This window comes from Brachyistius frenatus, unplaced genomic scaffold, assembly GCF_029030835.1.
Source record: "Brachyistius frenatus isolate BFR_SWC_R1_liver_20210118 unplaced genomic scaffold, ASM2903083v1 Contig_83, whole genome shotgun sequence".
Classification (NCBI taxonomy): domain Eukaryota; kingdom Metazoa; phylum Chordata; class Actinopteri; family Embiotocidae; genus Brachyistius; species Brachyistius frenatus.
The window spans coordinates 1,181,878-1,204,273 of record NW_027210682.1 but is presented as its reverse complement, the minus strand read 5'-3'; the positions used below and the strand labels follow the sequence as shown (position 1 = coordinate 1,204,273).

Below are 22,396 nucleotides of genomic sequence, written 5' to 3'. Positions count from 1 at the left end.
GCCAGTTATTTACCTGCGCAGCGCTTTAAACCATCGGGCTGGAGAGACGCTGCTCGGCATACTGCTCATGGTTATTCTGGACGTTCAGGTTCACACAGCTGAAACATTTGCAGCCACAGTTGTGGAAACCATCACAACAACAGCACGGCTCACCTCTCATGAAAAGTCACAGTGCAGGCCAGAGTGAGCACAACAGAGACTCAACTGTGCGCATTCACGCCACAATCCTCCGTGCACAGCATTCAGGAGAACCAGAAAATGTGTTACCATATACAGCCGCTTGTTAACCTCTCAGGTGTGTGTGCTGTCAATTTCCTATGTGAAAGCCCGTTTCCGCTTGTGGGGACGATAAAAAAAACAAAAAAAAAAAAAACAGATCCTGTAAGTCTTTATAATGATAGGCTTTTTTTTTCAAATACGTAAATACTATCTTTAAATATTGACTTATTGGGCTGTCTCAAAATATATCAGTCAATATTTTGAGAAAGTTTCTGATTCTTTTGAGATCGTAAATTTTGAGATACTATGTCAGTATTTTGAGAAAGCTTCTTATTTTGTGAAAGTCAGTCTGATTTGAGAAAATGTCTCTATTTTAAGATTCTAAGTCAATATTTTGTCATAGCCTAGTATTTTGAGAAAGTTTCTCATTATTTTTAGATAGAAAATGTTATTGTTTAGATATAGTAAGTCATTATTTTCAGATTCTAAGTTTATATTTTGGATCCCTGTGACGTTGTAGGGGCTTTCCAGGCTCAGCAGGTGTTTGCAATCAACTAAAAAATAATTTAGGACTTGAAAAAAACAAACACCCATTATGATTTAAAGTCAATGATTTATATAATACTTGTGTACATGATTTAATATTACAGGAAAAATTATCTTACACATGGACAAATCTTACATGGGATTTTTTTTTTCTTTTTTTTTTTCTTTTTTTTTTACAATAACACTCCATACTGTAGTGTAGCCAGTTTCAAAGACACTTTTAAAAAGAGAGGGGAAATCTTCACAGGAAGGTTGGGAACAGTTCCATGATAATTTTTTATTGTTATTTGTTTTACTAAAAAGAGTGGATATTCAAAGTCAGCATCAGCAGTCCACTGGTACATTGCCTACCCTTGACATCATTTAAAACAGATGAGTGACCTCATCGGACGAGACAGACAAGCATGTGAGGTATCTTTCATCTCTCTTGCACACCAACACACAGTGTGTCACGTAAATCCATTTGCAGTGTTTCTAATTTTTGCTTGAATAAACTGAAAGGCGGACAGCTGAAGTAAGATCCTCCTGACTGATTTGTCAGATTTGGAAATAGTCTCATCTCATTAGTAGACTGGAGGTATTGTCAATACAACCAGTGTTATTTATATATACTATATGTAGTAGGTTGCAGTTGAATAATAAATCACTATTTTGTTGTTTCCACACAAGTTAGTGGCCATGTTATAACTAGTTAGAAACATGGCAATAATGACCAGTATATTTTATAGCTTGTTACTTTTTTTTTTTTTTGCATATTACAGAAATTGGTGAACATCTGATATTTTCTTTTAACCCTTTCTCTTATAAAGTATCAGTTCTCCTTCTGTTAAATGATCAAAAAGTCCTAACTTTCTGATGTAAAGGAACCCTGTGTAAAGTAATATTTAGGCTTCTAAGGTAACATTCACCCTCTTGTTCCTTTCGCCGACAGCCACAAACAGCAAAAAGGTGTGCAATATTTCCAAGGGAATATCAAGTCAAGCAGTCCCATTTGGTTGACGATCCAGTCCATGACATCAGGTTGAAAGGTTTTTTTTAAACCTCAAATTCGTTTCTGCATGGCTTAAAAAGTCCACAGAGATCAGAGAGCATTGTAGTAAAACCCTCCTCGGTTGTTGTTGTGGTAGTACAGTGGTCGGGTTTCTGCTCTGTCTGGTTAGAAGGAGCAGAGAATAAATCCAGGACCATAGCCCCATTTCTATGGCTTGTTTCCGATATACTATGTGGTTATTGGTTAAGGTTGAAATACAGTCAGACATGTGATAGCTAGGGGTGATGGCGATACATGAGGCACTCAGCATTATTCAAAGGTGTAATGAGAAAGTTTTTGTTTTTTTTGTATTAAGTACAAAGACATGAAAACATGATTGATTTACTCCTTACGTTTTCAAGAAGTCAAGCACAGATGCGAGACGGGATACAGATACTACTCGGCAGATACAATTTGAGACAAAACATTTCCAGTTCTTGTTCTCAAAAGTAACTGATGCTACAGCGAGGACTTTTTTTTGTATCAAACAACAGCATAATCAAATTTTTTTTGTTTTTCGTGTCAAGAATAGTTTTTGCTGCTTCACTAAACTGAGGCCGGTGGTGGGTTTTCAAATGTATTCATAAAAATCAGAGCGTCAACGTCTGTCTGGAGTGACTGCAGAGTCTAAGACAAAATGATTTTCCTCAGAATGGGACATAATGTAATCAACGCAGAATCACTGTTATGAGCCACCCCTCCTTCAAGACATTGATTTGTCTTCCACTTACAAAAGATGCATTATGTTCAGCACAACATTTTAAGACTCATCCAATATCAGCTAAAAGTTGCCTGGATAACAGAATCCAAGCTTCTAAGTATATTAACAATGCATCACTTGGTTTTACTCGACTGAGTCGACCATGTGTCTAATGGCTTGCATTGCATCTGTATTGCTTTCCAGTTTGCTTAAAATGGGCATGTTAGATCCGAGGATGATTCTGTTCAGCCTGAGAAACAGAGATTTAGCCACTGTATATCTGTATTTCACAGAGATAAATACATTACATATTCAACTTTTGGAGAGGCAGAGGAAGATGGTAAAAATGTGATTGTGCTGCACAAACAGCATTCCCTTTGCTGGGAGAGACTGAGCCAGTACGAGCTCATCCAGTTTTTAAAAGGAGAAAAAGGGGACGTTATATATCCTTCATGTATCCCCTTTTGTTTAGGTGATGTCCCTCTGATGTGACAGACTCCAGTTCAGGAAAGCCGAGCCTCTTGCTTGGTTCAGGCTGTTGAACACAACCCTCCTGTGCAGATTGTCTTGATGCAACTGAGTTAGGAGAGCTCGAAGCCTGTGTTCATACTGATAGCATAGCGCAGCTTGTCGCGCAGGATGCTCTTCTTGCTGTAGTTGGGCAGCTTGAGCAGGTTGAAGCAAGTAGATGAAGTAGGAAGTCGACCACCAGGCTCCTTCTTCCGGATCGTGAAAAAGCCTCTCAGGACACTGCCAAGGGTGTCTCCAGTGTCCTGGACACAACCGACGAAATGTCATGTAATATAGTTTGTCAGTGCACATGCACAACACCCAGAAAATGGTAATTACTTATTTATTCTTACCTGATCATCTGAAACTTCCACACAGCGGATGGAGAAAGGTGGTTTGAGGTAGGCAAAGCCTAGAAGAGGCGGCCTTGAGCAGCTGGTAACAAACTGGAAAAACACATTTAAGAGATTATAACTGGGTAAGTATCTTAAAAGAAGCCTCAAAAAGCATTTAGCTGTTAAAAACAAAAAACACTGTACTTTGAGGAACATAGCCCTCTCTTCAGCGTTGAAGTCGCTGGACAGGATGTCCCACAGCCAGATGATTACACGATGGCTGCTGTGAAAACCTCCATAGTAGACTGTGTGTTTCCTGAGAAAGAAAAGAAGACAATGATGAGAATGAGACACATCCATGAAAGAAGTGGCAATTCTAATCAGTGTAATTGTTGACCTGACAAACAAAGTCATTTGGTCATCCTGCTCATAAAACAGTGTGGGACTTGTCAATAAAATGACATCATCCATACTGACAAAAGAAGACACAGGTAAAGTGTTACATACTTAAGATCGTCTAGATCAATCTCAGCATTATCTCCTGAAACGAGACGCTGAACTTCGGGCGTGGAAAACATGTGCAACCACTCGGGATTAATGATGCTGCGGAAGCCCCGGATGAAAGCGGCAGTTTGCTCCTTTATCTGCGTGTGCATCCGGAAGTGAGCCATGAGGTGGATGTAGCTGATCCTGCAGGAGATGGCAGAGGAGAGGTCATGGAAAGAAGGTGATTACACAACAATCAGCGAAAGAGCATTTTAAACACATGACAGGTTATTGCCCTGTTATGTTATTAGTTGAATCTAAATTCACATACTTGTTTTCATTGGTGACAGGCATGGTTTTCCCCCCAGGTATCAACTCATGACAGACAAGCTGTAAGAGAACCGAAAATGTACTTGTGAATTTTGTGTATTTAACCACACCGTATCATATCTTCTATGTTTTTGGTCCTTACCTGCCCCATAACATCCTCATCATAGGATAGCGTCAGGCCTAGGTCCCCTACATCTCCATCATAGCGCTGAGAGAAATAGGAAGTGAAATGTCCCCTTGATATTACAAACTGGATTGCAATAACGGGAGCTACATTTAAAACCTTTGCACATTAGAGAAATGAGAGAAAAAGTGATAAGTGAAGGTTATATTTTTCTGACCTTGATGGAAGTGAGGTTCTTGTAAAACTCAGAGTCCAGAGAAGGAAGCTCATCAATAGAGCTGTAGAAAGTGCTGTGGTGGTGACCCAAGACTTGACTGAGGAAGAAGGAGGCAAAAGGGACGTCCACAACAATGCCCTAAGTGATGAATAACAGAACAACTGCAGATCACCAAATCTCTATACTCAGAGTGGGAACAACCAACGACACATTTTTTTTTGCAGAGATTAAATGTACCTCATATACAGCTTTCCCGAGCATCTTCCCCACAAACTCAAACAGCTGCAAATGGTTCTCGTGGATGTAAGATGTGGGTGACGGATACAGCCTTTCATTTCCACTTGTAGTCTATGAAATAGTAAACATCACATCATACAAAACAGGAAAATCAGCAGCAGAAGTGTGGCAGATTAAACATTGCACAGTTTGCCTGAGATACCTTAAACAGGTTGAGAGCCGGATTGAAAACTTTCTTAATGATCTCCTCTAGAAACTCTTTGAAGACACCGTCCTGATCGATACCAGCCTCGTCCACTCCCAGGTCATTAACAAACTTCACACGAATGACACCTTTTATAGAATTCACTGGTAGCCGTCGGAGCTGGTCATATCCATCCTTAGGACAGGGAAATCCAAGTGTTATTATGGAACAACTAGCATAGACAGTAAAACCTGTTTAATGTGTTGACTCCATACCTCTAACATCCGAGAGCGTCGAATGGTAATATGAGTGACGTGTGGTGAAGCAGAGCTTGTTTCTACCAATCCTAAATTTTCTTTTTCCTTTGTAACGATGTTCCTGAACAGCAGCACCCTCTAAAATTAGAGGGAAAATAATTATAAGACTGAAAATGAAAAGGACACTGCCTTAAATGGAAGAATCCTGCTTACTCACGTTTTTATGTGGAATAACATGTGGGATGTACTGCAGTAAAAGCTGGGCTCTCTTCTTGCCTTTCTCCAACTCTTGGAACAACAGGCTGGGCTTCAGGTCCCTGAATGCAACAGCAGAAACGTGTAAAGGTGAGCTTTAATCACAAAGTAGTCTATTTTGAAACAAAGAGCCGGTATGGTAAAGATATGAGCAGTCAGTGTTTCAGTGTTTGTATTTACTTGCGCAGCCAGTGGTCATCAGGGGTGAATCTCCGCCTGCAGTCCCGTTCATAAAGCACCATCAGCCAGCCATGAACACTGTGGAACATCTCTAGTTTCTCGCCCTTTGCATTTTCTATTTAGGGCAAAATAAAAATATACCATTTCAAATAGGTGATGTCATCACAACTTTCAAGACTTTCAGTGAGGTTGCACACTCACCTAAAATGCCATCCCATATCATCTTGTACACAAACGTGTTGAGAAAAGAGGAGATAGTGTGGAGTTCCTCTATCTTGAAGGATGTTTGTTCTTCATAGACTTCAATGTCATCCAGAATTCTGTAACACATAACATGTGGGTCATAAAACTATTGTTGTTACACCGGCCATCTTATGCATAACAGAGTACAAATCTGTGAAATTACGTGATGAGGTGCCGTGAGCAGTCACAGAAGAGCATGAGCATAGCCAGGAGCTGCTTGGATTCTTCAGTGTCATTGTTCAGACACTCCATGAAGAGCTTGAGGCCTCCCTGAGGACCAAGCTCACAGATGAAGGCCCAAAGTTTGGGCAAAAGGTCATCAAGATGAGTCAGACCTGCAGACAAGCAGAAAGTACGGGGATTTAGTCCATGATGTTTCCAAAATACTGTATGTTTGGATAATCTAAAAAAGTACAATTCTGGTACTGACCAGTGAGTATCTGGAGGCGTATTTGCGTCAGTGTCGACAGAGCAGTCTGGTAGAGCACACAGATGCTGCACACCTTCTGAACTTCAGCTGAGTCAACTCGTTTTCCTCCGACTGGTTTCAGGATGTTCCGCACAGATGCCGACTTCTGAAATGCTCGCTTAAAGAGGTCTGTAAGAACATGAACGCATTACACCAGGGATGTAAAGAGCCTTCAAACCTTTTTGGAGAATCAACACTTTGTACGGATTTCACTTTTTTAAATAGGTTGCCGTTTATAACGTACTTTTTACTGGTAGGTTGTTTTGTGATGTGCTAGGCTGTGGGGGTGGAGGAGTGGGCTCCTGACTCTCCAGCTTTTTGGAGAGGACATCACTGAAGAGCGTTCGGATAACAGACACACCCCACAGGTGCTGGAGCTGTTTCGTGACCAGAGGCATTGACTCATTAAGACTAAAGAGAAAAAGAGACAGGGGCGGGGGGAGTCAAGTACACTTATCTGGCATTATTAATATTTTAACAAAGTAAAAGTGAAAGCACTCAAGTACACAATTATTATTTAAAAGCACTATATGATATCTTCATTTGCAGTCTAAAAAAGGTAAAAAAATTTTTTAACTAAATCTGTTGATCAGAAAGGACCAAGCATCCTCAGTTAGTCTATCAATCCATTTCTGTGTGCTCATTGTCTTTTAAATGTAATTGATTTTTGTGCTCAGAAAGTTAATTGTTTATTTTTACGTTTCAAACCTTTGCTCTGATACCATATTTCTTTGCAGTTTACAGGTGAATATTGACTTGTTGAACTGATTCAAGAAAATATAAAGTATTTCACAGACCCGTAGTCTACAGTCTGGGAGAACCAGCCCAGGACAGGATGCCAGTGCGTTAGGTTGGACTTTTTTTGCGATACATATCTCTGGCAGTAGGACAGCATGTCAGTCAGGTCCTTCACAAAATGGTTGGCCTCCTCCTCCAGGACTTTCTCATTAAGGAAACCCAAGTGAATCAGGTTGCCTATCAAACAAGAGAACGATGCAGTCACAACGATAAAAATTAACAGTCCACAGGACACTCAAAGATTTTAAAGATTTGTACATGAGATTTAATTTATTGAAAGTGCAAGCCCCTGTTTATCAAAATACTATACCAAGTAAGCAGAGTGTGTGGCTGCCCTCAAGACACACACAGATGTCCGAACACTGTTCTTCTCGACTAAGAAACAGAATGAACTTCCGCAGCAGGTCATGCGTCTGTATGGACGCCATGCACTGTTGAGACAGAGCAGATATTGAAACCTACTCTCTTACAGTTTAAATTAAAACGTACAATTCCACCAAGCAGCAACAGCAACACATAACATGGAGCTTTTACCTCTGGAGTAAGCACACTGAGGTGGGATATGATGGCTGGAACTGACATGATGTGAATGAGGAATGATCTGAGCAGGTTATCGGAGAAGTGAGCAGCAATGACTGGCCTGAAAAACAGTAAATTTTGTTAAAAAGGCAGCTTGAAAATAAAACTAAAAGCAAACTATATAAAATAACAGCAATAACTTGTCTCCTCTGCTTTTTTTTTAAAGTGGAATATGAGCTTACCTTAATGACAAAGTGAAGATGGCAGTCAGAGTGCCTTTGGAGAGAGATGGTTTAGAACGAGCCAAACCATTGGTCAGCAAGATCTAAAGTTGACATACAAAATGTGTATTGATTAAAATGACACGTGAATAATAAAGTGGAGGAAAATAAGTGGCACACTTCTTCATTGAATGTGTTGATAACAGTATGAGGTGTAATACTGAACCTGCAGCATTGAATAAAATCCCTTTTGATTGAGATAGCCCATGATATTTTGACAAATCTTCGTCAAAGCAGGTCTTAGAGCCTCACCTAAAATATTGTGGAGAAAATATTGTTTTTCTTTGCACAGAGCATGTCCTGCAATAACAAAAGATATGTCTATAAAAAAATGTTTAAAAAAGCTTGACTTGACGCTTACCCTTCCCTCTGACTATTCGCCAGGTTGAAGTATCCGTGAAGGTCACCAGCATGGTGAGATACAGCGTTACCAACTTGTTGTCCTGAAGTATGTCAGGCTTAAAAACAAAAAACAGGTGGTTATATGTACAATAAATAATAAGAAAATGCAGATCAAAATACATTATCCAACTTCAAATCAAGACTAACCTTTAAATTTTTCAGTAGTTGACAGCAGGTCCATAGCACATCTTTTATCTGTTTGAGCCAGAGGATGGTGAGGTCTTTGGAGAGAGCCAATGAAACATACCAGACCTAAGGACCAAATGTCAAAACATTCATTAGACAAAAAGAAAATCACATTGAAAAAAAATCTTTGGTATGTGGAGGTTATGAACATATGTACACTCACTTTGGGTTCATTTTCAACCTCCATGCTGGCCAGAATAGCACGACAGAGCTTCTCAAACCTCTGATGCACAAAATTACAGTCATTTGAGTCACACATTCCAGGTCAAGCATCTAAACAACTATTGTTTACAGCAGTCTTAAGTGTCTTTCAAAAGTCTCCACAAAGGTAAGGATTAATACATTTAAATGTATTATTAAAGTGAACTTACATATTGGTCTAAATTACATATCTGGAAACTCACCATCTTATCCTCTTGGCGATATATGAATAGTAATTTCCGAGCAACTTTGAAAATTGAAAGTGCATTTCTCTTGGATGTCCCAGTTTCAGAAGCTTGAAAATAGTCATCAACATCTTTCCTGGTGAGACACAGAATAAAAAATATTGAGCAAATGATAACATGAACATGATTGATATTTACTTGTAATATTTACTTGTGATGTTTATGGTAAATCTGCAGTAAATAAAATTGGGGATCACCTTATTTGCTTCTGGAGTCTGCATCGACAGATAAATCTCCTGACCAGGGCTTGGATCTGGATTGCTGCTCTCTCCTTCTCCTTCTGTCCCTTCCTCTCCTCCCTGGCCTGCCTGGCTTTGTCCAGGAACTCGGACTTGGAGATTTGTGGCACACTGAACATTGTGCACCCTAGAAACGAAGAATGCAAACCACTTGGCTGCTGTACTACAGAACAACACACTGATAATATGCATGCAGGTATTGATAACGTTTTGACAGTGCCGACACAGCTGCTCTGTATGAAGCTTGTGACTTTGATAATACAACATCCAATCAACTACCAATAATATTGAACTTGCCGGCAATATTGAAGATTAGAAAATGTTGCCTGTCTTTGAGCCTCACCTGCCGCTATACCTCCTCAGTCATCTGGTCGTCCTTGAGATCCAAGAGGGAGGAAAAGACCCCCAAAAAAACCAAGAAGACTAAGTTGCCATCCCTAGGATAACGAGCGATACAGTAAAGATGGAGCTGGGGTAGTTAGCACGAAGGGCTAGTTCGCTACTTGTCGACTTGATACTGACCCGTGGAGAGTGTTTTCACATATAGTTAGAAATATTTAGCATCATTGTGGGGTTAGGTTTAACCCTAGATCAGTGACAGTCTCCCAAACGCAGGGAACACACCGTTTCGAAATGTAAACAATGAGAGGAGATTCGTATATTGACTGCAGCTATTAATCCCATGTGTCGCATTAAAAGATTCCGGGTAGTGTTTGTCTTCGCAGATAAATCACTACACGAGAGTTATTATCCGCAGAAGGTCTGGGACATGGTAAATTATCTTTGTTTGGATTGTAACAACTGAGACTTTGTATTTCTGGTGTAGCATAAAGCTTTCATCCAATATGTTGGTTGGGTGGGTGGTCAGGGGACTGCATTCACTGTTACTCCTTCAACAGCGGAAATATGTGGGCTAATGTAATTAAATAAGTTTGTATTAATATGTGTATTAAAAAAAGAAGTGCGATATAACGTGATCTCAGTAGAGGTACTGTAATATGTCTCATTTTGCACTTTTTGAACACTGTAACACGAAACAATATAACGTGTAAAGCTGTTCCTTTAAACAGCGCTCGGGACGGTTGACGTCATTTTTCTAACTGCGCAGCGGTGCACCGGAAGGAAGTGGGTGTTAGCTGACTGACGTTAGCAATCTCCAAGTACGAAGTCTGCTGTGGGTTCTATGGTAAATATACTCGATTGGTTTAATCCAAAAAAAAACATTCACAAACAAGCTTATAACGTCATGTAGAGATAGCTGTTTTAACGGCCAGCGCCATCATGTGTAATATTACACCTGATATGTAACAATATCGGTCATTTTAGTGAATGCTATCTAGCCAGCTAGCTTATTACCCGTGCTGGTTAAAAATCGAATTACTATTTTCTGTATTAAGATATTACGCTCAGTTTTGTTTGTTTGTTTTTATTTGCTTTTTGCATAAACAAAGCCCCGAACAGTAATAGAAACATAGAACCGGGTATTGCTGCTTGAAAAAAAAAAAAGGGGGGGGGTAGCATAAATCTCCAGTCTTTGAATTGTCTGCACTGGTCCAGTTTTTTATAACTTTATCGCGGAAACCTGAACAAAAATACTAATGAAGGGCCAGATAAATCCTAAAGTTGTGTTGGCTGTATGAAAGAAATACTCGTGAAGTGCGAAATTAGGGCTGGGTGACACGGATCAAATTAAATATTGCGATATTTCTGGCCAAATATCACGATACTGATATTGCAACGACATTGCAGGGATGTTTTTACAACCCCAATGAGATTTTTTAAGTAGTGGTTTTCGGTAATGTGGATGCAATGATTAAGTGGTTTAAGGCAAATGATATAGCAGCAAGGACGATCTGATAAATTCAGAAAATTACATCAGTGTAATGCATCCTTTAAATCCAGAAAAAAAGACAACAATCGTGCGATATAACAATATTAAAACAATCCGAAATCTGAGACAATATCGAGTCTCGTATCACATCTCTGTAAAATATCTATATATTGCCCAGATCTAGGCGAATTAAATTAGAACGAATATTTGTACTAATTGTACGAAATAGTCCAGTAAAAAATGTTTTGTTTCCTATTGACATATTGCACATATTATAGTTCTATGATGAAAAAGTATACATTTAATTGCAGCTGCTTTACATGTGTTGGTAACGTTTGCCAGAAAATTCATTATACCAAGATGATAACTGCCTCAGCTTTTCTAAGAGTCTTAAAGTTGGAAAAGTCATTGTAGCTCTGAAGGATCAGATCCAGTGTCAGAAAAATACATGGGTTAATTTGATTGAGCATTTTAAAGGATTTGAATCATAGTTTTTTTTTTTCTTGTCAACAAATCTCATAACAAAATCTGCTTGTGTGTTCATCAATTCCAAAAGCGATTTAAATCATCAATAAGACAGACCCTCAGACTGGGGAACGTGCATTCATCACAGTGAACGTGGATACTCATTTATTGTGAGATGCATCCTCTCTCTTACTGCCATAATTACCTAAACCTTTTTTTTTTTTTTTTTTTTTGAAAATCTTTCCACTTAGTACCCTACATGTAGCCGATTCGGTGAAATCCAGGTGTCGCTTCATGTTTTATCTTGTGTGGTTCCAGGAAGAGATGTCAGGAGAGAGTGTGGTGAGCTCGGCAATGCCGGCAGCTACAACACGGACTACATCCTTCAAAGGCTCCAGTACCAGCTCTAAATATGTGAAGTTAAATGTGGGTGGAGCACTGTATTACACTACGATGCAGACACTAACCAAACAGGACACAATGCTCAAAGCCATGTTCAGTGGCAGGATGGAGGTTCTCACAGATAGTGAAGGTGAGGTCTTCGTTAAAGTGTTTACATTAAATGCGCCTATCCTGATCTTTTACTCTCTAATGTTTCATCATTTCATATCCATAGGTTGGATCCTTATTGATCGCTGTGGGAAACATTTTGGCACAATCCTTAACTACCTTAGAGATGGGGCAGTCCCGCTCCCAGACAGCCGGCGGGAAACAGAGGAGCTGCTCGCTGAGGCCAAGTATTACCTTGTCCAAGGGCTAGCTGATGAATGTACAGCCGCCTTGCAGGTACCGTCTTCACAGTCGTAGTTCTTTGAAATAAATTCTCCAATACTGTAACGTTCCACCTAAAAATTTGAGCTTAAAGAAAGTATTAGTAAGTTTAAATATTTTGCTTTAGAAGTCTGCACTATATATACTTTGTGAAGTTATTTTATTTTCCATACTGTATCTCACACACAACTGCCCATTATGGATATTTTAGTTTTTGGGTAATTTTCTTTAAAAGATCAAAGAATTTGGTTTATCTATTTATTGTAAAAAAAAAATATAAATTGTTTAATTTAAAAGATAATCCAACACACAAAAATTCAGGTGAAAATGTGATGCTTTCTTTTGTTCTTTTTCAATTATTAAGATGGACTTAAAATCTGCTTTAAAAAAAGTGTCAGCATTTATTGGTGATAGTTGGTAATTATCACAATGAGCCTTAGTTATCATTAGAATGGGGGTTGCATATCCATCATCTGTGCAATTCTGCACCAACAGAATGGCATTCTTCTGCATATATACAACGCAGGATGGTGCAGTTTTGTGAGTGGTTTTTTTTGTTGTTTTTTTTTTTTAATGAAAAAAGACTATTTCTTGCAGAACAAAGAAACTTATGAACCCCTTTGTAAAGTGCCTCTGATGACATCATCTAAGGAAGAGCAGAGGCTTATTGCAACCTCAAATAAGGTATGTTATGGTACTTACATAATGTACTGACTTTCTACTGCTTAGTATCAAGATAAAGTTGTTATTTGGATATTTATTTATTTTTTTACAAAAAATGTCTTGTCTTCACAGCCTACTGTCAAACTACTGTATAACAGAAGCAACAACAAGTATTCATATACCAGGTGAGTCGTCTTCACTCGATAACAGGATCTAGCATGTCTAATTAAAGACGGAACACATTGTTGTGAAATCATGCAAGTTGTCTTAATACATGACCTCTCTGAAACTCCTTTTCCCTTCCAGCAACTCTGACGACAACATGCTGAAAAATATTGAGCTGTTTGACAAGCTGTCGCTGCGGTTCAACGGCCGGGTTCTCTTCATCAAAGACGTGATCGGGGATGAGATCTGTTGTTGGTCGTTTTATGGCCAGGGGCGTAAGATTGCTGAAGTATGTTGCACTTCCATTGTTTATGCCACAGAAAAGAAGCAGACAAAGGTAAATATGCATTTGGGGCATCACCACTCTACAGAGCTCTTATGCGGTTTTATAAAGATAAAGCTATAGTATGTTTCAATATCTCTCCAGCTCTTGTGTGACACTTTACTTTTCTCCTAGGTTGAGTTCCCTGAGGCACGAATCTATGAGGAGACCCTCAACATCCTTCTGTACGAGTCCCACGATGGTAGAGGTCCAGACAATGCCCTGCTGGAGGCCACAGGGGGCGCTGCAGGGCGGTCTAATCATCTGGACGAGGATGAGGAGCGAGAACGAATCGAGCGAGTTCGCCGAATTCATATCAAACGACCCGATGACCGCACGCACCACCACCAGTGACCTTTCACCTTTGACCCATCAGCCTGTGTCTCTGACCCTGGACAGTCTTAGCACCACGTTTGTGCCTTACAACACCCAGCGCCTCTCTTCTTTCACTTCCCCTCTTATTTTACCAGCTTTCTCCTGGAGACTACTATGAGATGAGTGTTATTCAACAGTGTGTAGTGGTACTGTATCGTGACTGGGTGTTTTTGTGTCCACTTGTCTTGTTTGTTATGTGGTCGGGCTGTAGTGTTTTGTCCTGTTTCTTAGCCGTGGTAACTTTTATCACTGTTTTCTGCGACTGTGCTGAAGCTTCCAGATGTGGATGTTTGCCTTCAGCACAGCAGGTCACCACAATTTCACCTAAGTTGTTATGGGGGTAAAAAGTATAGCGTATTGTCAGTATAAATCTGTTATTGGAGGTCCTAAGTATAATACATCCAGGAGAACAAGGATTATATCATGTAAGCATCTAAAAATTTATGTACATAATTTAGCTCTTTACCGTGGTTCTGACGGGTCCACTGTTTGGTCATCAGTGGATGAACCAGGTGTTGTACACAATAGCGCCACATGGTGGCACTGTTTTACTCTTAGAAGATGTTACCATGGCTATTTTGTAGCCTGCCTATAATAGCAATTAAACCTTTTAAAGTGTAATATTATTTTTTTTTATACAGTTAAGATATCACAAGTGGATGCAACATTTCACTGTAGTGCTTCTGCCACTTTTAGTTTTAACATTGCCACATTTTCCCTTCACTCCACTAAACAAAAATTATTACTTTCAGTGGAGGGAACTTGAGCTGTGACCTGAGGTGTTAAATGTACTGGGCTGATTGAATGATGGATGCACAGCATGAAGTGAATGACTGTAACCAGAGATCTCTCTGGCAGGAAGGGAACCCTGTCTACAAGCTTTTAACAGGGAGAGAAATTAGACCTGTCCTTCATCGCAGCATTCATCAGAGAATGTACCGTTTGCACACTATAGCTTTGAGTTGAAATATTTCTAACAATCACAATACTTGTAGATCTGTTGTACAGAACAGTGAGCGTAAATGTATGTTTTATATTTATACATACTTTATCACAAATAAATTTCTACAAACATTCTTTTGCTTTACTTTTAATTTGCATATTCCCATCATCAGCAAACATACAAAATTATGAAACATATGGCTTCATTGTTCAGAAATCAGATTTACATATTCTTCGAAGCAGTGACGAGGAATGTTGAGTGTTTTGTGCATTAAACTTGTTTTTTAGGTTTCAGTTTCATGTCAGCTTTTGCTTTGGATTAAAGTGCTCCTATAGTGAGAGAAGAATCTATGTATAATCACTTAAACCTGTAAAACTGCAGCTTCTTGTTGCAGTTAAATATTCTGAGGTGGAAAAGTACTTTTGATCACTGACTGGTATGTAAAGATGATAAATGTGCTTTTGTCCAATAAGCTGAACCAGCGTTCCTGCGGTGGTGCTGTTTGTGTTCAGGTGTGTATCCTGTCGACATGATGATCCTCTCCTTAGGGGTCTCCTGATGAAATATGCAGGGGCTTCTTGTGTGTCTCCTCCTCTACCCCACACGTTACCGTGTTCTAGCCCGAGTGGCAACCTGCAGTGACAAAACTGTCTAATTCAGGTCTTTGTTTGCAGATGAATTTCAGACCATTGCTTGAAATCAGTCCACACACTCTTCTTTCAGAACACGACTTAACTCACCACCATGAGGTGTCCGTTCTTGGCCTTGTAAACCAGGGGCTCCTGCCCGGTGCTGAAGTCCACTGCACTCTCTTTCCCTGCCTGGATTTCAATCTTGATACTGAGAATTGATTCAAACATATATGTGTTTTAAATCTATTCGCGCATCAAACTGAACTTTTAAATTTCACAAGTCACACTCACCTGCCCTGCACCACTTTAATCGCATTTTGTTTGTTAGCAATGACACTAAGTTTGGTTATAAACTCAAACAAGTGGTCACACTGCATTACCAGATCGCCCTAAAACAACCAGAGCAAAATACAACCAGACACAATTACCTCATGTTAAAAACTTCTATGTTTCTTTGCAAATGAGCAGTATTCAAGTTCTCTCTTTATCTCAGTTAATTTGTACAAATAGAACATCACATTTTTTTTAAATAAACTTTACTTGAGCCACAGTTGTGAAAAAGGTGATTCTAACAAGCCCCAATATCTGCTGCATATCATATTCCCTCATACCTTTTGTTTAGGGTCTTCGCACGTTATGTGCAATACAATCATGCCATCAGTCAAGTTACTGACCGAAATCGCTGCAATGAGTCAAATAACAGACACCTTTAGCCCAAAATGTGAACATCCCTGATGGCATTTAAAATGTATGTCATTATATTGGTGTGACCTTTGAGAGAGGTGTACAGCACTCTCTGCTTAATCTTGGCCTCCTCTATCACGTACGCAGCTGTCTGGGTGAGGATGAGCTGGCGTGGCCGTGGTTTGAAGCCATTCCTGTCGTACTTAATTACTGGGACACTGTACTGCAGAAACACAGAGTACAAAACGGTGAGCTGTGTTTGATGTGATGTTGAATTGACTGCCAGGTGTACAATGGCCCTTTATTACCTTTATGTGCTCATTGCGAATCATCTGGAGAACCCTTATGTTTATGTCTTGTTCACCTAGAGATATGAAGTCATGTAAAAATGACAGTTTAAATATATAATGTCATTGTGTGACTGTATCTGATACTTACTGATTCTGGTGTCCACAAAAGGCTGAGCGACACTCTGTGGATAGCTGTCCTTTTTGCCCTTGAAGATGGAGCTGGTAACAAGCTTTAGTTGAAGCTGAAAAGACGAAAAAGGAATGGAAAACAAAAATGTTATTACTACAAAACGAACACATGATGGTCACAGCCTTTGTATGATGTGTTTGATGTATCTTACCTGTGCTTTCTTCTGAGGAGTGATTCCTCTCACATACCTCCGCACCATCAGACGGTAGTGAAGCTTGCCCAGTATCTCTGATGTCTACAAAAGAAACAAAATCATGCTAAAAGTGAAGATAAAACTTCTATACAGACAATTTTCAGTTGTTTCATTAATTATTGTACCTCTGTCAGCACAGCTGGCGGAGACAGCCAGGTAGTTTTATCCAAAACAGTCTTTGGCAGATTGTCTTTCAGTCTGTTCAAGTAATTTTGTCTCACGAAGGCCAGGTACTCTGAGTTATCTGTGTTTTTTGCTTGCCCTCTGGTCATGTAACCTTTGATAAATCTGAAACAGGTTGCAAAACACTTTATCAGTAAAACTATAACAATAACCTTGAGAGGAAGTGTGCAGCAGTGATGCACGACTTACTGCTTGATAACTTTTACAGCCCAGGCTCTCCTATCTCTCTCCTTCCTCGCCTGCACTCCTCTCCAGCAAGTTTCAATTTTAGTAGCTGAGGATGTAAAAAATATAACAGAGGTTGTATAACCTTTTATTACCCACATAAAAAAACAGCATTCTGGTGCATGTCATGTGTTGTGGTGTTTACCAGCTTCTTTCTGTTTTCTGAACTCTCCCTTTGCCTTGTATCCTTTGTATTTTGCCTGAAGTCGTGTTGCTGCAAAACCAGGGCATATAAATAAATCCCTGTGCAGCTAGTGATGACTGAAGGGTTTTAATTTATCTTTGATTTGCACTCACCCAGTTCATGTTTACATCTCTCATAAGCATCCTCTGTAGCATAAAGTGTCCTGGGATGACGGATGAATATTTTGGTTCTATAATATAAATTAAGAACAATTGTTTTCGTTATTTAAAGCTTATACTGCATTTGCTCATTTGAATTAGAAAGCTGCCCTCACCGTCCCATTTTGTATTCATTTGGCAGGTAACCCAGATGTTGAACCAGCACTTCCACTCCATCAGCAGGCACTCCTCTCCAGTGAGGCCAGGTGGCTGGGCACAGCGGTTTATATCTGCAAGATGAGCCAAACAACCCACTAAGCGTGTTTTAAATGTGCTGAAAAAAAACCATTTAGTTGAAAGAGGGTTTAAGAATCAAGCATTAATTCCCATGGAACGACAAACTCCTTCACACCTCTTTAAAAAGACCTCATATTTGCGCCTGTAAGCAAAACCAGCTCGTCTGACTCTGAGGTGCTCCATCAGACCCAGGTACTTCACTTGGTGCCTGATCAGTGCTTCATCAAACTGACCTGTGATTGTGTAACAAAGACAAGGATCATTTAGTCACATTCAAACATCTACATCTTGTTAACTTGAAAATCCTATTAATTAAAGTACCTGGCTGCTTGGACTCATTTGATTTCAGACAGCGTATGTACCAAGCCTCTTTAGCCATTAGGATCTCTGTCAGCTTCAGCAGGCTGCTCTTAAACTGGGTCGCCACCTACAGACACAACATGAGAGTCATAATCCCCAACAGCTCATCTGTCAGATACGTATGCCTCAATGATGACACAGTCAGACTGCTGCTGACACAAAAAAAAAAAAAAATAACTCAGTGGTCACGAGAAAAATGACACTTACTATATAAAAGACATGTTACTCTGATCTAACTCCATACAAAACTAAATGTTACAGTTGAAGGATACAGAGGGTCAAACGTGAAAGAACATACCGTTTCTGGCCGTTTCCTGCTATCTGGATCAATGGTGGAGAAGCACTCTTTGACTATGGCATTTTTAGACTGACACATCAGCTATAAGAAGGAGCAATAACACACACACACACACACACACACACACACACACACACACACACACACACACACACACACACACACACACACACACACACACACACACACACACACATTAACATACAAATATTGACACACAAATGTTAATTTGGCAAAACCAGAAGCCTTCCTCTCTTGTACATATTTACAAGAAGTCACCAACATGATACATATTTAGCTGCAAGAACTTCTTCAGCCCATACTCTTTGTCACATATTACATACAACACTGCAGACTTACATCTTTTATGTTTCTGTATAACAGGTCATTATTTTTATCCAAGAAACCTATGATGTCACAGGGGGGAAAAAAAACAAACATATGCAGTCATAGAGCTGTCAGTTCAAAATACAAAGGTTTAGATGTTTGAGTAACAGGTCCTGAGCTTGTGGTTCCTTTTACCCACAACACAGTAGGTGACCTCCCCGGCATAATGCAAGAGACGGAAATCTCCCCTCTCCAGAGTCTTACGTGTCATTTTGTCAGCCAGTTTGTGCCTGCAGTCAAAGAGGTGGAGAGAGACAGAGGGATGAAGAGTGAGAGGTTTTTTTAGACGAATCCTAATCCTCCGTCTCTATCGGCTCACTGTCGACTCACTCACAGGACACCAGTCAGCTGAACACAGATGAAATAAGACTTAGTGTCAAGAAGAAGCTTTGAATTGCACAGAATCATTTAGATGGATAAAGTAGTTAATTAAATCGACTGGTTAATTTCCAAATGTGCCATTCAAAATTATTAAAAAAAAAAAAAAAGCATGTAAATACTTGATAAAAATTATCTTCTTTTGAATTTGTAAAGCACCTTAACATTGTTTTAGCACAAAGTTTCAACACCTTTAAACTTGTGAAATATTCTGTAGGTGTGTGTGTTATATTTTAACTCACGTGACAAAGTGGGGGTGATTTCCCATCTTTTCCTCCAGTCTTTCCAGAAAGGTGAGATCTGTGGCATCTCCGGGCCTGAGACATTCTTCATCCTGCAGGATAAACATAAGCACATGACAATTGTTAAGTAAATCTGTTTTTTTCTTTATTAAAAGGCTGTCCTGGCCTGTACGTACACACCAGTATTGATATGATTCCTCTGTGTCTCTCCTCAACCAGGTCACAGATGATCTTGTTGTTGAAGAACTGAACTGGCTCCCACTGAGCAAAACATTATGAAACCGATTGTGAATTATTACCATTCAAGCACATTAATGTAAACAGTTATTGAGCCATTCTTATGGCCATTGTTTTTCAGGTTACCTCAATATCCTCTGCTTCATATTCTTCCTGCTCAGATTTGAGTGTCAGCTGGATAAAAAGCTGCTGCAGCTTCTCATTGCAGTAGTTTATACAGAACTGCTCAAAACTAAGGAGAGAGGTCGGGGCAGAGACCAAGCTCAATAAATTTCAAACAGTATCAGGGAGAACGTGATCTGTATTTTACAGAAAGTCAATAGTCTCTAGTAGGGCATCAAACAACCAGAAAGGAAGCAATGCCAAAAAATAAGAAATATAATTTTTACCACCCACCTGTTTACATAGAAAACCTCAAATCCATATATGTCCAAAAGCCCTATAACAGTATTCCGTGAAGGATCCTAGCAGAAGAAAGGAGAAAATCCAGTAACAACACATCTTCACTGCCTGGATTTTGTCATTTTCCACACCCTCATATTCACCTTGTTCTCCATGGACTCATTAATCCTGTTGACCAGCCAGGTGAAGGTCTGTCCATAAATGGCTTTGGCCAGGGCATCTCTGGCATAGATGGCGTGATCAGTTGTGAATGGGCTGAGGACCTTTACGGTGAAACAACATCATAGCCGTATTTCAAACAGCACATGGAAAGTTTGAATAGAAACACAATCTTAACATCAATAAAACCAAAGGAAGTTTTAACATGTGTGAACCTGATCTTTTTTGGCTTCAATCTTTCTGAATGTTAGTCCCTCTTGAAGACTGTGGGCATCCACACCAAGTAACTGTGAAGAAAAATAACATAAGAAAGTTTGCAGCTGTACTTTCTGGATATCGAAAACATTTATTTCTCTATTTTCTTACATTTGAGACCCAGCGCAGCTCTGCATTGTTGTTCAGGAGGGCATGGCCTTTACTGTCAGAGTCAAAGTGAATGTTTCCCAAGTGGAGAACACTTGCAACGATCCCAAACAGGTGCTGCACAGAATAATGACTTCAGTATTGCAAAATATTTAAGCAAGAATAAGTGGTGTAAATCAGGACAATAGAACTTACATTAATGTTAATCTCATCAAAGTCAATGATTTGCAGTGCATTTTTGACTGTTTTCCAGTCATTTTTGTCATTAATGGAAGACACAATGGCACATTCTCCCTGTTAAAAACAATAAAACACAAACAAATTATTATATATATTATAAATGTCAAACAGACTCACCATGTTATACTTACTTGCGTTAGATAGTTATAATGCTGGCAGTCTCTCTCCAAGCCCAGCTGGAGCAGCAAGTCGTCCGTTCCTCCCTCTACTAGCTGATAGAAGATGTGGAAGTTTCTCTCCCCGTGATTCTGATGCACGACCCTTGACTTCTCCAGCAGGTAGTTCAGGATATGGCCTCCGACAGCATCCCCCTATGGGCATCATGATCCTAAAGACAGCAGCTGTACAACTTGCAGAAAGAACATAGCCTATGGTCCAGTGGCCAGATTTAAAACTTTTAGGATTAAGTATCTCCTTCTTAAAACCTACCGTTTCAGTCATATGAGGAAAGTCCTTAAGTTTTCCTAAAGTTTCTTTTAATTTGTTCCTTTTAAACTGTAATTTATTTGTTTGGGGATAAATAAATGAAACCTTGAACTGGTTACATTTGTTATTTTTTTCTTCTTACTTATAATATTGCCTTTGTGCCTTTAAGTCATTTATGTGTAATGCGTGTCTTAATATAAAAGAAGGAAACTAATATATTTAACATACAGATGTGCACCCAGAGTAAATGCATTCCTCATAAATTTCCTATTTCTTTTAGCAGTCAGGGTTTTTTTTTCCTTCTAAGTAATTTCTAAAGTTCTACCTAGATAGCACTTCTGGCACCTGATCCTTACCTTGCTGTCAAACTGAATGTCCATATACTTCCCAAACCGACTTGAGTTGTCATTTTTTAGTGTTTTTGCATTCCCAAAAGCCTGTGGGGAAATAATAGCCATATCATTCAGAGTATGTTGGCGTGACCTGCATTTTAGCATATAATTACAATGATGAAATGTTAAGTAACCATCAGACCTCTAGCACAGGGTTGGACATGAGCATTTTGTCTCTGACAGTGTTTAGTAGAGTTGTGCTCGGACAGGTGACAGCATAAAACTGCAGAATCTTCTTGGAGGCCTCCGTTTTCCCTGCTCCACTTTCGCCAGAGATGAGGATGAAGTGATTGTTGAACTCTATCAGCATGGTCTGGTAGGCATTATCTGCCAAGGCGTAACTGTAGGGATGCAATCACACACATAATATGTTTCAATCTTCAATCACTTGTAAGAATAGACACAGACGCATACACAAATATTTTCATACAGTTTGTACACTCACATGTGTGGTGGAAGCTCAAAAAAGTTTACACCCATGTAGACATCCATCTGTTTCTCATTGTAGATGTCCAGCTCTTTATAGGGATTGACAGACACTACCAATGTGCCAATGTAAGTCTAAAATAATTAATTAAAAGTTATCATATTTGCTGCAAAAATGCACACACATCTCTTGACAGCAGGGTTTAAACTGTCCTTTTCCAGACTCACATAAATGAGATCCTTGCTGAAGCGTTTCTTTAGGTTGCTGAGAAAGGCCGCTTCTGTGGTTTCATCCAGAAGGACAAAGTCCTGGATTCCCACCCGGTCCCTGGCAGTCAGGGCGCCCTCCATGTCGAGCTGACCCTATGGAACAAGTGGTACC

General features: G+C 39.6%; 3 protein-coding genes across 4 annotated transcripts; 1 reads left to right on the top strand and 2 right to left on the bottom strand.

Moving 5' to 3' along the window:
* Window positions 1-818: 818 nt before the first annotated feature.
* On the bottom strand, window positions 819-9,943 carry ube3b (ubiquitin protein ligase E3B). The gene is made up of 27 exons (XM_069709451.1): window positions 9,537-9,943; window positions 9,152-9,320; window positions 8,913-9,030; window positions 8,672-8,731; window positions 8,470-8,574; window positions 8,282-8,378; window positions 8,087-8,172; window positions 7,882-7,964; window positions 7,655-7,760; window positions 7,431-7,551; window positions 7,120-7,297; window positions 6,567-6,733; window positions 6,284-6,451; window positions 6,017-6,188; window positions 5,812-5,930; window positions 5,611-5,725; window positions 5,393-5,492; window positions 5,194-5,313; window positions 4,937-5,113; window positions 4,735-4,845; window positions 4,498-4,635; window positions 4,299-4,364; window positions 4,158-4,216; window positions 3,848-4,030; window positions 3,545-3,656; window positions 3,359-3,451; window positions 819-3,268 (listed from the first exon to the last, which is right to left on the bottom strand). The coding sequence occupies exons 2-27, from the start codon at window positions 9,310-9,312 to the stop codon at window positions 3,077-3,079; spliced, it is 3,207 nt and encodes a 1,068-aa protein (XP_069565552.1). The 5' UTR covers window positions 9,313-9,320; window positions 9,537-9,943; the 3' UTR covers window positions 819-3,076.
* Window positions 9,944-10,305: 362 nt separating this feature from the next.
* Window positions 10,306-14,862, top strand: kctd10 (potassium channel tetramerization domain containing 10). Of its 2 annotated transcripts, none has more exons than XM_069709417.1 (7): window positions 10,306-10,379; window positions 11,808-12,021; window positions 12,106-12,275; window positions 12,858-12,944; window positions 13,056-13,108; window positions 13,230-13,425; window positions 13,546-14,862. In XM_069709417.1, the coding sequence occupies exons 1-7, from the start codon at window positions 10,377-10,379 to the stop codon at window positions 13,762-13,764; spliced, it is 942 nt and encodes a 313-aa protein (XP_069565518.1). In that variant the 5' UTR covers window positions 10,306-10,376; the 3' UTR covers window positions 13,765-14,862. The 2 variants fall into 2 exon arrangements, with proteins under 2 accessions (XP_069565518.1, XP_069565519.1); XM_069709418.1 differs by lacking the exon at window positions 10,306-10,379 and adding an exon at window positions 11,605-11,659.
* myo1ha (myosin IHa) lies at window positions 14,860-22,389 on the bottom strand. The gene is made up of 31 exons (XM_069709416.1): window positions 22,243-22,389; window positions 22,034-22,149; window positions 21,731-21,929; window positions 21,553-21,633; window positions 20,902-21,081; window positions 20,726-20,824; window positions 20,534-20,647; window positions 20,383-20,454; window positions 20,152-20,271; window positions 20,003-20,070; window positions 19,733-19,838; window positions 19,550-19,630; window positions 19,370-19,461; window positions 18,885-18,979; window positions 18,723-18,769; window positions 18,363-18,443; window positions 18,026-18,131; window positions 17,820-17,937; window positions 17,584-17,697; window positions 17,423-17,499; window positions 17,271-17,339; window positions 17,090-17,174; window positions 16,843-17,005; window positions 16,676-16,759; window positions 16,483-16,576; window positions 16,353-16,408; window positions 16,132-16,267; window positions 15,972-16,042; window positions 15,652-15,749; window positions 15,469-15,568; window positions 14,860-15,361 (listed from the first exon to the last, which is right to left on the bottom strand). Exons 1-31 carry the CDS (start codon window positions 22,363-22,365, stop codon window positions 15,335-15,337), a joined length of 3,072 nt encoding a protein of 1,023 aa, XP_069565517.1. The 5' UTR covers window positions 22,366-22,389; the 3' UTR covers window positions 14,860-15,334.
* Between the last annotated feature and the right edge of the window lie 7 nt (window positions 22,390-22,396).